Genomic DNA, 18,167 nt, shown 5'->3' on the forward strand with positions numbered 1-18,167 from the left:
GGTCGTTTTGGATTTTGATAATATTGTTTTAACAATGATTTTAAGATTGATTTATGAGATTAAAGAAGTCACTTTTTACTGTACTGTTTACTCTACTTTTAACAACAACTAAACACTTTTCTGTTATTTAAAACTCATTGACTTTCCTCTGTATTATTTAGTATTCAGTCCAAAGTAAAGAACGTTAGTTATCGTTATAGAACTATGAACCCTAGATACTGCTCAATCCATTGAATTCGGATTGAAACTACACAAAAATGCATCCTTGTTACAATTCCTCGTCTATGTTATCTCCACCTACTGTAACTACTTTTCATTCATCACAGTCATTAAGTTCATCATCTCAATCATCATATTATCAGTCCTCAACACATGATGTGTCCAAACCAAATTCAAGCGAGCAGTATAACTTGGCTCATAGTCGACATCATCTTTATCAAAATGTGATTCTTCCTAGTCCATCTATACAACGTTTTCCTAACTCATCAAGCAATCACTTTACTCACTATTCGCAATCCCATATCCGAACAACTACTTCATATCCTTCTTATGACTGTTATCGGAACAATTCTACACATTCTCAACCGAATATTAGTAATGGTTTGCCTATTATGGGCTATCCAATCGCACTCAATTCTACAAAAAATGTAAGTTGTGTTCTTCAGCTTCTTAAATAAACTATAGTTCGTATGTGTTAAGCATCTCATTTTTTAGCCACCTCTTCAATCCGTGAACTAACCTTGGCCAATTCTACACACTGAGTTGCTCTTCCTAGCTTGCGTATGTAATAAAATGCAACATGAGAGCATGCACAATGTGTAGTATTAAGATTATTTAAAAAGCTAGCCGTTATCAACCAAAATATCACTAAAAGCCAAAGTACATTAAGTATTTTTCAACCTAGTTTAAAATGCAAAACTTTGTGTAATTTCATGATTTTGAATATTGCCATCATTTTTAGTTACTGTTAATCTTTTTATCAGTTAACTAATGACGGCCAGTATAAAGTAGTAGATTATGTTACTGATTACTCACTTACCGCATTCTATCCAATCACGATCTTAATAACACAAGCGTAAAGGTTTAAAACTTGGAAAGAAATATTTGATTCGCTCAAATTTTAGTTGCACTTCCTCGATAAGCAATAACTAGCACAAAACTTAAGTCAAGGACTTTGTGTTAACTCCTAATCAATCAATAGATATGTAGTGAAAATTCGTTTATTCATAAATAGCCACGGATTCAAAAAGCTCGTTTGGCTTTTGCCAACTTACGTCACCTATGGCGAAGACGAAGTATCCGTCTATCAATTAAGGGACGAGAATACTGCACAGCAGTTCGCTCTGTTCTACTTTACGGCTGTGAAACGTGGCCACTAAGAGTAGAAGATACTCGCAAGTTACTAGTATTTGACCAGATATGACTTATAAATATTGCTCGCATCTGCTGGAATAACCGGGTAAGTAATGGTGAGGTTAGACACAGAGTATTAGGGAATGATGGTTTATCAGTTGATGAGGTCATGAATCTTCATCGACTGAGATGGTTGGCCTACGTGTTACGTATGCCTGAAAACCGATTACCACGACGCGCTATGCTGACTAGTGTAGGGGATGGTTGGAAAAGAGTTAGGGGCGACCATACCAAAACGTGGCATCAGTGCTTGAAGTCACTAACTTCTAGTCTGAGCCATGTTGGCAGATGCAGACTACCTGGTTGAGGTCCGCGTGACTATCATAACCAATGGTTGGAGACTTTGTGTGACATGGCTGAGAATCGATCACAATGGCGTAGGTGTATACACTCTTCATGTTCCCTTAAACCTTGAGATTAAAATTGCTTCATAACGTTCTTCCTTCCTATACTATATCCTTATACACAACCTTTCCTTTATATACAACCACCACTAAATGAACTACTTCTATGAATTTGGTGTTGATCTTATTGTGCTAACGAGATATGGGAACTTGGACGGATGCATAAATGTGCCTGGTCCTACGTTGTAGCTGACTGACTGACGAAATAGCCACTTAATATTATCGGTTTGTGTGTAGGTGGATTCATGTCACATTGATATACCTTTGTTCGATAATTGTTTTCTTCATGTTTGTCATGGTTATTTACTTTTATTGCTTCTCTGTCAGCATCATTTATTATTTTCTACCATTTTTACCATATAAATAAATGTCAAATCAGTTCTTGCAATGTTTAAGATTTGCTTTAGTTAACAACTTTCTAGACTGTGTAGAGTGACATTAATAATCGTACTGATGATTCACTGTGATAGTTTTTTTCTTGTATGTTCACCAAGTTCCAGTTTTCGTCAATGTTTAAAGAATGTCAAACTAATTTTGATGATTTTTTTTGTGATAGATATTAATAATGTTCACTATAATAGGTTAGTAATTGGCTAGTTAGTTTAAATGTTGAACACGGATTCATTTGTCTATTCAATGTATCAAGTGAAGTAGATTTTTATCATGTAAAAACAAGTGTATACATGTGTGCATGTGTTAACATTGAAAAAATTCCAAAAGAAGTAATTAGTAATATGAAATTGCTTAACCAAGTCATTGACACTACTGATAAAACTTTAAAATTAAGGAGGACAAGTGCTATCTATAAACGATTTTTATAGCTTTAATGAAATTATTATATTGGTAAGTTAGATAATAACAACGTAATATCTATAACGAATCCGTACTAGTCAAAGTTACTACATTTCATGTCAGCAGGGCAAGAAAAAAATGATAAGATGAGAAACATAAAAAGGACTACTATCACAATCGCCCCCAAATGTCATGGTACGGCCGAGTGGGGAGAGTTCACTCTCATTCTTAAAATGCTCTCACATGGCCATGTGTATATAGCCTCCGCCAGGGAAGTCCTACTCACTCACTTCTCGTGGCATTACTGTTGTTTACGAAATTGAGAGGACGAAAAGCGCATGTCCGGCGCTTTAACCGGGTTGGTGGACACGGAAACTCTACCTATGGGAGTTAAAAAACCCTGATTCGAAATCGATGGTTCACATGGGCTCCAGTAGCCTGAGGGAACAAATGGTGTATGAATCAATCGTTGGTCACTGGCTACCATGGGACTGCATCTCCTTACGATGCTCCACTGCCTTGTGGACTAGACCTTCAGGTCAAAGGCTCGGGGTGTGGCCCCCTAAGTAAACCACCTGCTTCAGTTTGGGCACCTGGGCAGTATCACAGCCCTTACACAAATCAAATGAGATTTGTGTGGCGCATATGTATTTGGTGCTTCCTTGTACCAATATTTATGTGTTTAAATAATAATAATAACATAAACCTTGTGAAGGCTCTTTACTCAAACACTACCAGTCGAGTCAGAGCTTATAGCGAACTATCATCTGATTTTGCTACCTCAAGTGGTGTCCAGCATGGCTGTCCACTATCTCCATTTCTGTTCAACTTCATCATAGACCTACTGTTGAAAATAACGTTCTCGTCGAATGAATTTTCAGGAATTGATCTCCTATCAGGAGGTCCACAGGTGAATAATCCTGTGTGATGAAGACGCTGGTAAAATACTATCCTTTGGTAGCACTGAGCAACAATGCCGGGATGTCTGGGATACACTTCTCCCCCTCTAAATGCAAGTTGTTGTTTCAGGACTGACCTACTTTAACATCTGAACTAAGGATAGGGAGTGATGTGGTCGAACGCGTCAACAACTTCACTTATCTTGAAAGTCTGATCAACCCTAATGGGTTGGTGTCTGACGAAATCTCAGCTCGGATTCGAAAAGATCGTCTGGCTTTTGCCAACTTACATCACAAAATCCCCTTGTGATAACCACAGAGGAATCAAACTAATGTGGTGTCTAAAACATCAACTCTAGTTCGTGAAGAGCGAATCGCTGAAAATCAGGCTGTATGGTCAAACCAAATATTCACCCTTCATCAGGTTCTAAGACATGTTTACTGACCCCAGACCACAGTTGTGTTACTAGACCTTAAGGCAACACTCGACTCCGTAGATTGAAGAGTTTCGTGGTAGTGTCTGTCATTGGACGACATATCAAAGAAAAACATCAACCTTGTTCAGGCTCCCTACTTAAACACTACTGGTTAAGTTAGATCTCATAGGGAATCGTCATCAGAATTATCAATAACAAGTAGTGTTCTTCAGTTTTTCTCACTGTCCCTCATTCTATTTAACTCTGTCATAGATATCCTTCCACAGGTAATTCTCTCATCGTCTACATTTTCAGTAAATAATCTCACACCAGGAGATTCCCTTATTGACTTGCAATATCTCGTTTTTATTACTACTGATGCTGTTACTACTTCCAATACACTGGGATTGGACTAAAAAGCTTCATCCCAATTAGGTTTGGCAACTGTAGCCTGACTCACATGCATGCCAGGCTCTACATTGCGTATAACTGACTGACAACGCTGCAGAGATGGTCACCGATACCTGACGTATTACCGACGAGTCTACATCGGCCACCCTAGCAACCCTTCTGTTCCTAAATGCACTCTCCATCCAACCCTGTCCTGAGCAATCATTTCCAGTTGTTATTGATCTTTTTCATGTCTGCTTCCAATTCCCGACATAGTGTGTTCTTAAGCCTTCCTCTTTTCCGCCTCCCTCCAGAATTCCAAGTTAGGGCTGGCCTCATGATGAAGTTTGGTGATTTCCGTAATGTATATCCTATCCACTTCCAACATCTTTTCCTAATTTCCTCTTCAGATGGAAACTTGTTTGTCCTTTCCCATAGTAGGCTGTTACTGTCAAGTTAACTAACTATAAAATATCAGTTTTCAAAATGAAATTGAATCTTTGTTTTCTCTTTGTTTCATTTCATGCCCCCCAGACAATGTTTTATTCATTGAAAGAGGTAGGAGATTAAAAAAGGCATGAATTGGCAAATAATCAATGTCTATAATCCCAAATACACTACCATTTATACATATATTTTTGTATGTATGCTTAATTGTGTTCTGATTTGTCTGTTACTGTCATTCAAATAAAATCCTTTTTGGATTAGGGAAACTGAATGGGTATATATATTCGTATTTTTTTAAAATCCACTTAGTTCCTGTCCTTGTCTCTCACTTTGTGATTAATCAATCAGTTAGAACAAAGTAATGGCATTAGTTATATTATATTATGTCTATTCCCATTATGTTCTCAGTAAGTAGCAATACGTCTAATAGTTGGTTTCTTTATTTGTCTCTTGATATTTAACATTATGGGTTATGTAGTAAGTTTGACAGTCACATTTAAAGAAAACGGATAACAACTGAAAAGTTTCATTTGCTCAGCTTATTCTCCTTTTTCTTTTGTTCCATTGTTTCATTTCGTATGACATTTGTGATCCATTTCTTACGAGGGTGTAAACGTTTGATTCGAACTAGCAGCAGCAGCTGAACCTTCTTCCTTCATAACTTTGTTGCAGTAATAAGAAAACTATGTTCTTATTAGGAAGGAAGTGTTTTCTCAAATAGAGACTGGTAGGTCCTGAGTTGGAATCTCGCGAGGCGAGGTCGTGGATGCGCACTGCTGAGGAGTCCCACAATAGGACGAAACGGCCATCCAGTGCTTCCAGGTTTTCGATGGTGGTCTAGCTTCAATTGACTCACGCTTTCAACTATAAAAATATTAATCAATTAAATTTTTGTCAGTGTTAACAAAGGAATCCAGGTGTCCATGTTCTTTTATTGTATGGGATTCGTTGACTTGGTGTGTGTATATAGGTTCAAGTGTTAATTTTCATACTACTGGAATCCTAGGTTTCATTGTTTAAAACGTAAACCGTTTTATCTACTAAGTTATTGAGTCATGAAAGTCATAGGATTTAACTTGATCAGTCTTTTTTGATATGATAGGCTCTCTAAACAGATGTCTCATTATGTTCTTTAGCTCTACACATAAATTATATTTTGCATTTTATTTTTTTAATTTTATTTCAACACATAAATATTGGTACAAGGAAGCACCAGATACATATGCGCCGCACAAATCCCATTCGATTTGTGTAAGGGCTGTGATATTGCCCAGGTGCCCAAACTGAAGCAAGTGGTTTTCCTATGGGGCCACACCCTGAGCTTTCGACCTGAAGGTCTAATCCACAAGGCAGTGGAGCATCGTGAGGAGATGCAGTCTCATGATAGCCGGTTACCAACAATTGGTTCATACACCATTTGTTCATTCAGGATACTGGAGCGCATGTGCACCAATGGTTTGGAATCAGGGTTTTCCAACTCCCCTAGGTGGACCAGCCGTGTCCACCAACCCGGTTAAAGCCCCGGACATGCGCTTTTCGTTCTCTCAGTTTCGTAAACAACAGTAATGTCACGAGAAGGCAGTGAGTAGGACTTCCCTGGCTTCCCTTGTTACTTAACAAATATATTAGTCACTTTAAATGAACCAGGTTACGGAACCTCCGTTTGTGTATTCTTCTGTTTGATTTAAAGACTAATCGTTCTTAGTATTAGATTGATCGAAATGATGTACAATCATATGTATGTGTATTCTTTTTATTCACTATTTTTCAGTACGTTGTATATGAGGCCAAAAATGGTCCAACTCAATCAATAATGAATAATACTGATGAAACATTACAATATACTAATCCTTCTGTAATAATGAATATTCAGTCACAAATTCCATATTCCCAATATCGGTAAGTTTCTAAAAAACAACTTTTCTAATGTTTATTCAAAGGGTTTCGTATGCATTCAGTTCATTTTGCTTATTCTGTCTTCTGTTTCTTTGATCTTACTTGTTGTTATAACTTGTGACCGAGTTGATGCCCTGTTAACGTATGACGTGATAAAACCGCCAATCAGAGAGCAGCGAATTATCGATTGGAACAGTGACACACGAACCCGTACGAGCAGTCTATCGGTCCAGCTTCATGCCTAGCCCAGTCAGTTAAGTTCAAAACAGCCTCTGCGGTATGAATCATTATACTTCAAACATACTGAGTTTATATACCAAACAGACTGACCACATCGTACCAATAAAATAGAAAATAACATGTGTACATTTTGCCAAATGTGGCTGTGATTGTGGGAGTCAGTAATTAATAGACTAAGAGATAACTCAAGAATAGTAAACCGTATAATAATAGTTTATAGTTCAAAATAAAGCTCATGATTAGGGGAACATGAATATGAATAGTTTAGTTATTTAGCAATTATACGATAAAAAATACATGCATAATATTGGTCCATAAATGGATCCTAAAGTTACCACTCACTATTGTTATCAGAACATAGCACTTCTTTACTGAAAGCCAAATGATTATTTTGAGTTTAGTTTATTGATATATTCTACTTTTTTAGAGTGAGTGATCACTTTCAATTTATAAGTAGTAGGTTCAAACTTCGCTTCATTCACATAAGTTTAAGTATCTAACATTATTCGCAATGTTTTCCGTTCTCACTAAGTGGGTTGTACCCAGTGATTCTGGTCATTTTCCCGTTCAGTCTTAGTTAATGAATGCTACACATCAGAGCATAATTTTCACCAAAGGTTTCATTTCAGGCTTCTAGAGTTATCCACAACTGTTTGCCATAAACATGTCCACATACCATACCTAAACATGCCCAATGGAAAATTCCAAACTAATTAAAAGATGGGGGCCAAAATAAAGTGTCTAATTAAAATTATACTTATATGCTCAGCATACTCTTTATGTCTCTATGTCTCTATCTTTTCTCACTTTCCAAATTTATTTCACTGGATTATACTCCTTCAATAACATCTTCAAACCCTTATCTTTTACATTAATTCTTATACTCTTACTACTTCGACCACTATGGGATTTGAATGGACAACTGCATCTCTGTGCTAATGTGGTATGGCAACTCGAGCTGATGTACGTACGTACGAAGTTCTACGTTGTGACTGACTGACTGATAAGCCATTGCTGGCCATATTTGGGTCGAAGAAAGGGATTCTGGTATATACAGCAAACATACTACAACGATGGGGAACTACACTCTTAAATTGCGACTTCAAGGTTAAGTAGGAGCCCACTCCTGATTTCGAACTAACTGACTCCTTGTCTAGACTGACTGGTTCAGAAGTGAGACGTAAAGAAGATACTCTCGTGACAGCAATTGAAACGGATACAGGAGTTCACTGATTGTCGGAAGACGCAGTTGATGGTTTACCAGTTACTTTCAAGACTGTCAAAGAAGTTACGGAAGATGACGAGATATTAGGAGAACACTGAAATATACCAGGAAAAGATACCCTTCGAAAGTGGATTGTTTTGGACTCCTGTTCAATTAATATGGATAAGTCGAACTCATGAAATAGTTACTATTTTACAAATTTTAGTTTAACTAATATCAAAAGTAATCTTTCGTGTAGCCCAGTGACTTAGTGATCACACCAGTTAACTTTTAATGGAATATGTTGTCGGTTTGAGCACATCTCAGCCTACTTTGGTTTAGAAAGCTGGGTGGTATTCCCAGCACATACTCTTCAGTTATGAATTATTAAGCGACTTACTTTAAAACGATGTGTTTGATATGCCGAAAGGATTAGAGATAGATGTGTTTGTAGTTGGTAAATAGTTTTACTTTAGAGTTGGACATAATGTGTCAATCTGATGTGAATGAATTCGGTGGTAATTTATTTACAGATAGCGGTAAATATTCCCTAGAGAATGCCAACGACTTATATGACTAAATATGCTTCCGCAAATATCGGTTTACAAGTTTTCACATTCAGCATTGGAAATGTTACCACTATGAAGTATAAACATTACTAGCAAAGTTCACCTTTAATCTAAGTTATTTAAAAAAGATGACTTATATTGAAATTCAATAAAGTGGATCAAAAATGTAACGGAAAAAGTCTAAGCTAGTTTCATTGTCTAAGCTGTTTCTTCCGAGTCCTACACAGACAAAACAGCTGCCCCTTGGGCTTCAGCGGTATCACGGCTGAGATCAATCTACGATGAATACCGTGTACAGGGAATGTTTATAGTTACTAGACAAGAACTGTGTCGAAATCGGATACAATTCTATTAGCTGATATAATGTTATTGTATTTTCTTTCTTTTCACTTTCAAGTGAAGTCAGTCGTCAACCTTCTAGGCGTCCTCGGCCTCCACCACCACCTCCACCGCCTCGTAGTGGCAGTTGGATCGGTAAAATACCAGTTTCATCACCTACAATAAATGATAATACAACGAATCGACCATGTATTCAGTATGATTATGAACCACCATCTTCATGCTCTCAAATCAAAGTGAATACATTTTCTGATAACCCCACTACTACTCAATATACAAACCAACAATCATGTATTAGTCAAACGTTCCATACTAGTCCTTATAGCAATACATATTCATCACTTCCGAATGGTTCCGTTGGATTAAATTCACACTCGAACTTTAATATAAAAAGTCAGTTGCGTGAGTTTATATATTTATCGATATTATATTAAAATTCTTTTTAAGAAATAGATCATAAATACTGTATGAACTGGTGAAATTGTATATTTCATAGTGGTGCAAAGAAAAGAAATGAAGAAAATAAAGGATACATCTATATACATCCATTTATCAAGAAACATTAAGTGTATTGAATAATGTTCACATCGAAGATATAGAGTTGGATACATTTTTCTACATGGACATATTCCAAACTGTATCATCCAAGCGGCGGCCTATGCTCCATTGGGAGTAACAGGCGTAAGTAAGTAATCATCCAAGCTGTCTTAAGAAAATACATGACCAGGTAATCTATACTTCACAATCCAAGAGTTCATGACCCTATGAATTAATATCACGTTAGTTGTTTGGAGTAACACTAACTATTCAAGTTAATCAAAGATTTACGCACTTTTGAATTGAGGTAATTTTCAAACATGTCAGTATTTTCATAGTTGAAAGCATGAGTCAATTGAAGCTAGACCACCATGGAAAACCTGGAAGCACTGGACGGCCGTTTCGTCCTATTATGGGACTCCTCAGCAGGACGAAACAGCTGTCCAGTGCTTCCAGGTTTACTATGGTGATCTAGCTTCAATTGACTCATGCTTTCAACTATGAAAATACTAAATCCTCACAAAACCCCTTCTGATAATTAACATGACAGTAGTTTGTTTATCAGTATGATGTAATTTCAGAAATTTGCACTATTAGGTAACGATATTGATTTTTCTTCTTCTTAAATTTCTTTTTCCATTCATCTAGATCAATCATCTACTGATACCAACTGTTCAATTGATAATTCTCACACTGATATACCAATCCCAAAACGTTCTATACAACAAGAACATCAACATAGAAGACAACAGCAGACATATCAACAATATCATAATCAACCTATCAGAATATCATCATCTAATGGTGATAATTGTCAACCATTGACATCGACGACTAATTCTACCTCTCAGTCTTTGATGAATAATACGAATAATAGTTCCAATGAACAACGACAACAACAAAATTGTCAATATTTATCAAAACAATCATTTATAAACAGTAATAGTAATAATAATAATAATAGTCGTAAAGAAGTGATTAAAGCATTACTCAACTTATTAATATGGCATCATCCAGAAACCAACTTTACAGAAACTATGGATCCATCAGAAATTCATACATTTCATACTTTTCTATTAAATTGGTTAACTAAAACAGAAAATATTCCAGTTAATATGAATACAAATATGTATGTAGCACAATTTTCACGTCGGATATTGACACATTTAATAAGAATATTGTATAGTGATACAGTTTATGAAGAGGAAACTACAACAGATGGTCAAACAATGAGAGAAACTGAAGATGAAGAATATACAATGAATGCATTGACTAATGAGAAAGATGGTATGAATAATGAGGATAATAATAATAATAATTACTTGGAATATCCTTCATCATTTCATCCTAATACTAATGAATTTAATCAGTCTTCGGGTAGGTAGACTTTTTATGTATGACTCAATTCAGTTAGTCACTCAGCTGCAACGTAGGACCATGCACATATATGCATCGGTCCAAGTTGCCGAACCTCAATAGCACAACAAGATGAACATCGGATTCATAGAAGTAGTTAATTTAGTGGTGGTAGTATATGAAAAATACGTTGTATATAAGGATATAGTATAGGAAGGAAGAAAGATATGAAGTAATTTTAATCTCAAGGTTTAAGGGAAGATAAAGAGTGTATACACCTACGCCATTGTGATTGATTCTGAGCAATGTCACCTAGAGTCTCCAACCATTGGTTACGGTGGTCGCGCGGACTCTAACCAAGTAGTCTGCATCTACCAACATGGCTCAGACTAGAAGTTAGTGACTTCAAGCACTGATGCCATGTTTTGGTTTGGCCGCCCCTAACTGACTCAATTACATTTTTGTTAATTTCTTATAGTAATATGAGTCAATATATGTATAAAAATTTATGTGCTAGGGTTTTTTTAGTTGGTGGTGGGTGACAGATGGGATCAATTTATGAATGGTGAAGGCCAAATCGATTTATTCCAATTTTTACTATTGTTTGCGCCATTGGGATACTAGTTTAAATAAAAGGTTGGGTGCACGACACGTTATTCAGACCAGTTTTGCTTATAAACGTTGGTCTTTGAGTTCAGAATGCTTAACTCTCCTTGTTCTGTAATCGTTGTCCTGAAGGATTGCTCTCATCCGGTGGCAACACCATATTATTCACGTTGAGGCTAAAGAATATATGATTGGGCGCAGTGATGATGATTTAATTAATGTCGCCATCTTGAAATCCTGACTTCGGTGCCTTAGATAGGTTTTTTAAAAAGTCATTCGAACAACTTTCATATCGTCCATTATTTGTCGATGCTGGAACTATATGGACAAAGAGAATTTAGTCAGCTAATTACATGGAGCTGTAGTATAAAAGATGGTTGCATAAAACTTGAACCTGTCGGTTCATCGCAACTCCGTGGTTAGAGTCGTAGAGATGGCTCAACTCAGTGGTGACCTGGCTCCAGTTTCCTTTTACGCTCCATAAATATGAAAGTTGTCTTGGTTGTATTTTTAACTGAAATCCTGTTTTACAGTATTCTTGTTCTTACAATTGATTGATCATTGGATAGAGTTATCAAAGTCATGTTTTTCAAGTCCTTAGTGCTGATCAAATTCCATCGATCAAGTTGCAGTATGACCATTAGTCTAGGCGATTTCACATCATGTACACTATGTTGAGATTTAAGCTGATGGTTAATAGTCGTTGACAGGTTCCCTAATCGACCTAGGTTTTATATGAAATACCATTCATGCTATAGTCTCATTATATATTTAATTGATAGGAGTTAATAAATCCGAAATATCTATCAATTTAATTTAATACAAACAACATGGTTTTTTGTAAAAAATCCATTCTTTCCTTTAGTTAGGTTATTTTTTTTATCTCCATAGATAGGACAACATTTAGGTTAACCGTATTTAAACCCATTGTCTCCCTCGACGTACGATATTGGCTGGTGTCGGAAGAAGTGGAAGGGCGGTCATATAGTAACATGTAATCACTCTATGAAATCACTAACTGTTGAACTCATATGTTGAAAGAGTCACAGACTACCTAGTTGAGGTGAACATGAATATCGTAACCAGTGATCGAAGACGTAGAGTGTCATGGCTCAAACTCGGTGGTGATAGCTCGAGTGCATTCACTTTTAGCCCCGATCTTTATTTTATATGGGAATTTTTCATTTTCTCCCGAATCATATCGTCTATACCTATTCGTTTCTACTAACACAAATACTGCTTCTACTTCTACTGTTTTGTCACTTACCTCGATAATTTCATCCTTCTGTGGTGACGTATTATTGTACCTTGAAATGATGTACACATATGCCATTTTCTACGTTGCTTATTTCGGAATGGTTGCAGGTGGAACGTCTTTATGTCCCATTATATCTATGAAAAATCTATTAAATTATATGTTGATGTCTGATCCTCTCATAGGCACTGATGTACGTCTACTCGCATTATATACACCTTCTTTACCATCAATATTATGTTTCTATGACCATCATACCTAGCCCCATTCAAAACTCTTGTCAATTTCTGGAGTAAAGATCCAGTAACGTACAATTTAAAGCTTGGTAGAATTGTTGTTAGTTGTTCGCTGCGTTTTATTCAGTGTAAATCAATTCACTTTCGACTCAACGAATCAGTGCTTCTTACTACTACCGCTTTCGTTGTATCGCTCTCTACCAAAACATCTTTTTTTGTATGAAAGGCTAGTAAGTTGCCAATATCCTCGCTTTATTTCGGATAATTTAAGTCCACGATTCCTTCCCCCTTCGTCCATTTACTAGGTCAAGTCTAATCAAACCATGTCAACATATCCCTTAACTCTAGATACAGACTACACGATACTTCTCATTTTACTTATTGCTCGACTAAAATTGATTACTTCCGTTTTATTCATGGTACACATAAATTGTTGAAAAAAATCTTTATTAATTTCTACAAATTATCATATAGACATTCTCTGTAACAGAGAAAAATGTTGAAAATACGTGTCTGCTAACCCAGTTTAAGAATTAGACTTTTATTGTTGTTGCCCTCTCATTTTTGTAGATTACACCTCGCTTTATAAAGGCGGTGAGTTGAAAGTGGCTTCAAACACAATAGTACACTTGTAAGCTAGCTAATTAATATTTTCGATTTTACTTCATTGTTTACCGATTCATTGGTCGCAGTTTCTCAAGCAACATACATCAAAGATAAATGAATACTCAGTTATAAGCAACTTATATCTTGGTACGTATGTGCAGTTTCTCGATTTACCACAATACCATCACAGAAGGATGAAGATATCAAGATAAATGACAGTAGTCAAAGTAGATGTAGTATCAGTGATAGTAGAAACGAATAGGCATAAGGAAAATGATTTGGAGGGAAAATGAAAAATTCCCAGATAAAATAAAGACCGAGGTTAAGAGTGAATGCACTTGTGGTAATGATTAAACCATTCAGTCAGTCAGCGACAACGTAGGACCAGGCACATATATGCATCGGTCCAAGTTGCCATACCTCGTTAGCACAACAAGATGAACACCGGATTCATACAAGTAATTAATTTAGTGGTGGTAGTATATAAAGAAAGGTTGTATATAAGGATATAGTATAGGAAGGAAAAAAGTTATGAAGCAATTTTAATCTCAAGGTTTAAGGGAAGATAAAGAGTGTATACACCTACGCCATTGTGATTGATTCTGAGCAATGTCACCTAGAGTCTCCAACCATTGGTTACGGTGGTCGCGCGGACCCTAACCAAGTAGTCTGCATCTACCAACATGGCTCAGACTAGAAGTTAGTGACTTCAAGCACTGATGCCATGTTTTGGTTTGGCCGCCCCTAACTCTCTTCCAAGCATTCGACTCTTAACCGTTAGGTTGTACGTTGAAACTTCACTACATTTAATTTGGTTTGGCTAGCTGAAGTATAATATCATCATAGCCATCACATAAATAATTTGTAACGCAAATTGACCACGTAAACTTAATCAAGGACTTACTTACTTACTTACTTACTTACTTACTTACTTACTTACTTACTTACTTACTTACTTACTTACTTACTTACTTACTTACTTACTTACTTACTTACTTACTTACTTACTTACTTACTTACTTACTTACTTACTTACTTACTTACTTACTTACTTACTTACTTACTTACTTACTTACTTACTTACTTACTTACTTACTTACTTACTTACTTACTTACTTACTTACTTACTTACTTACTTACTTACTTACTTACTTACTTACTTACTTACTTACTTACTTACTTACTTACTTACTTACTTACTTACTTACTTACTTACTTACTTACTTACTTACTTACTTACTTACTTACTTACTTACTTACTTACTTACTTACTTACTTACTTACTTACTTACTTACTTACTTACTTACTTACTTACTTACTTACTTACTTACTTACTTACTTACTTACTTACTTACTTACTTACTTACTTACTTACTTACTTACTTACTTACTTACTTACTTACTTACTTACTTACTTACTCACTCTCACAATTGATTGATCACTGGGTGTTGATCAATGTCACGCGTGCCAAGTCCTTCTTAGTGCTGATCGAATGCTATCGATCAAGGTACAATGTGGTCACCAGTCTAGGTGGCTCGACACTGCGTGCACTATATATATTGAGATAAGATAAGGTCGCGGCCCGAATAGCTCAGTGGTAACGTCAGTCAGTCAGTCAGCTACAACGTAGAACTTCGTACGTACGTACATCAGTTCGAGTTGCCATACCACATTAGCACAGAGATGAAGTTGTCGATTCAAATCCCATAGTGGTAGAAGTAGTAAGAGTATTAGTATTATGTGAAAGATAAGGGTTTGAAGATGTTATTGAAGGAGTATAATTCAGTGAAATAAATTGGGAAAGAGAAAAAAGATAGAGACATGAAGAATTCAGAAGATTAGAATTTGGTAGAACACAAAGAGTGGACGCACCTTCGCCATTGTAAACGATTTTGAGCCATGTCATTCAAGGTCTCTAACCAGAGGTTGCTATCATCTCGCGAATCCCAACCAGGTAGTCTACACCTACCAACATGGCTCAGTCCATTTGTCAGTGACTTCATGGATTTATGCCATGTTTTGGTCTGGCCGCCCCTAGCTTTCTTCCAACCTGCTCCTACACTATAAAGCATTGCACGTCGGGGCAGTCGGTGGTTGGGCATGCGTAACACATGTCCCAGCCATCTCAACTGATGAAGTTTCACTACTTCATCAATCGATTTGCCATCCTTACCTAGTACCCGTTTCCTAACAACTGCATTACCTACCCGGTGGTCCCAGGATATACGAGCAATGCTTCGAAGACACCTATGATCGAATACTAGTAGCCTACGAATATCCTCTACTCTTATCGGCCATGTTTCACTGCCATAAAGTAGGACGGAACGGACTGCTGCACAGTAAACCCGTCCTTTGGTTGCTAGACGGATATCTCGCCTACGCCATAAATGGCGCAAGTTGGCGAAAGCTAGACGAGCCTTCTGTATCCGTGCTGAGATTTCGTCATACACCAGACCACAAGGGCTGATGAGACTCCCAAGATAAATGAAGCTGTCAACACGCTCAACTACTTCACTCCCTATCACTAGTTCAGGTGTCGATGCAACCCAATCCTGAAGTAACGTTTTGCACTTCGAAGGAGAGAATCGCATCCCGAACATGCCTGCATTGTTGCTTATGGTGGTCAGAAGACTCTGCATTTTGTCAGCGTCTTCACCAAATAAAACTATGTCGTCGGCGTATTCTAAGTCAATAAGTGAGCCTCCTGGTAAAAGTTCAACTCCTGGAGATTGAGATGATGAAAGTGATATCTCTAAAAGCATGTCGACGACAAAGTTAAACAAGAATGGGGAGAGTGGACAGCCCTGACGAACACCACTTGAGGTAACCAATTCTGATGACAGTTCGCCATAGGCTCTAACTCGACCAGTTGTGTTCGAGTAGAGAGCCTTTATGAGGTTAATGTACTTCTTTGGTACTCCTTTCACTGACAAACACTGCCATAGAACCTCACGATCAACGGAGTCAAATGCCGCCTTAAGCTCAAGAAATACTACTATTGTGGGACGTCTGAATGTATGTCTATGTTCTAGGACCTGACGTAGAGTGAATATCTGGTCTATGCAACCACGTCCAAGTCGGAAACCAGCCTGGTTTTCTCTAGTCTGCTCTTCGCGAGCTTTGGTTAGGCGTCCAAGTATTATTGAAGCTAATATTTTAGACACTATATTAATCAAACTGATTCCTCTGTGATTGTCACAGGGGGACTTTTGTCCTTTCTTATAGACTGGCACAATCAGTGATTGAGACCAGTCAGATGGAATTACGTCCAGTTCCCAGATTCTACCTAAGACCTCAGTCAATCTCGTTGCTAGTACTGGACCACCATCCTTAAAAATCTCAGGGGTAAACATGTCAGGGCCTGCGGCTCTCCCTCGCTTTAGATTTCCTATAGCTTTTTCAACCTCGTAGAGAGTTGGAGGACTTACATCAATTTTCCATTCAGGACGACTGGGGATCGTGGGTAACTGAAGTGTGGCTGAAGGCCAGTTGAACTGATCCCTAAAGTGTTCTGCCCATCGATCCAATCTCCTGGATTGAGAATGAATGATATGCCCATCTTTGTCTGAGATAGTTTCGCTAATAGTCGGGTTCCTAATGCCGGTTTCTTTAATAAGTCTGAATAGCTGTCTGCTGTTACCTATTGCCGCTGCCTTTTCCATCTCTCTTGCTTTCGCTACCTACCACTGTTCACGATCATTGCGTAGGCTTCTTATTAGCCTTCGCTTAAGCTGACTCCGCTCTTCGTTATGTTCAGATCCAGGTGGGATGAGTTTTCGAGCATCTATCAGTGCGGTAGATGCTGTTGAGATCCATTGTTTCTCCCTGACCTTATGGCTTACCTTACTAGCGGATATCACTGCTGTTTCCACAGCTTTTCGGATGTCATTCCACGCTGCCTCGTGGTGGACACAACTTACATGTCTCTCTAACTGTTTTTCCAGTTGTTCCTGAAATATATTCTTAGCTTGCTTATCATTAAGTAGAACCCTTAGAGGCTTCCCTGCAGTGTCTTTCCTACGTCCAGTAAAACGCAGACAGATACGTGCTCGCACTAGAGCATGATCTGAGTCTAAACATGTGCCCCAGAATGATCGACAGTCTTCTATCGAACCCCTCCATCGGTGGCTGATAGCGATGTGATCTAATTGGGTCCAACGTTGGGACGAATTCGGGGGTCGCCATGTCAAAAGATGTTTTTCCTTATGCTTAAAGTTAGTATTTGCAAGAAATAGGCGGTTATCTGAGCACAGCTGCAACAGACGGTCGCCATTATCTGTTCTTTTAGCCACGATACCATAAGATCCACCCAGGTGTCTTTCCCTTTCACTTAGTTTACCTACTTGAGCATTAAAGTCACCAGCCACTATTACTACATCAGAACGCCTAGCTTTTTGGAGAAGGTCAGAAAGTTTCCTGTAAAACTCATCTTTTATATCGTCTGAGCTGCAGTCAGTGGGAGAGTAGGCAGAGACGACGAAGAGGCAACGACGGGTTTCCCTATCTTTCCGAGTCCTTACTGATCCGTTTAGTCGGACAGCGCATAGACGACTGTCTACT

General features: G+C 37.6%; 1 protein-coding gene across 1 annotated transcript in view; it reads left to right on the top strand.

Annotated features, from left to right (window-relative positions):
• Nucleotides 1–257: 257 nt before the first annotated feature.
• The window catches only part of Smp_139190 (adenomatous polyposis coli protein, putative), a gene marked incomplete at its 5' end in the record, with an annotated part of 66,704 nt that continues 48,794 nt past the window's right edge, over nucleotides 258–18,167 (top strand). The window contains 4 exons of the mRNA XM_018791827.1: nucleotides 258–647; nucleotides 6,533–6,660; nucleotides 9,068–9,144; nucleotides 10,564–10,923. Of these exons, the coding sequence (XP_018645050.1) occupies nucleotides 258–647; nucleotides 6,533–6,660; nucleotides 9,068–9,144; nucleotides 10,564–10,923 (955 nt within the window). The remainder of the gene's footprint in view (nucleotides 648–6,532; nucleotides 6,661–9,067; nucleotides 9,145–10,563; nucleotides 10,924–18,167) is intronic.

The sequence above is a fragment of the Schistosoma mansoni genome (genome assembly GCF_000237925.1).
Source record: "Schistosoma mansoni, WGS project CABG00000000 data, chromosome 1 unplaced supercontig 0071, strain Puerto Rico, whole genome shotgun sequence".
NCBI classification, from domain to species: Eukaryota; Metazoa; Platyhelminthes; class Trematoda; order Strigeidida; family Schistosomatidae; genus Schistosoma; species Schistosoma mansoni.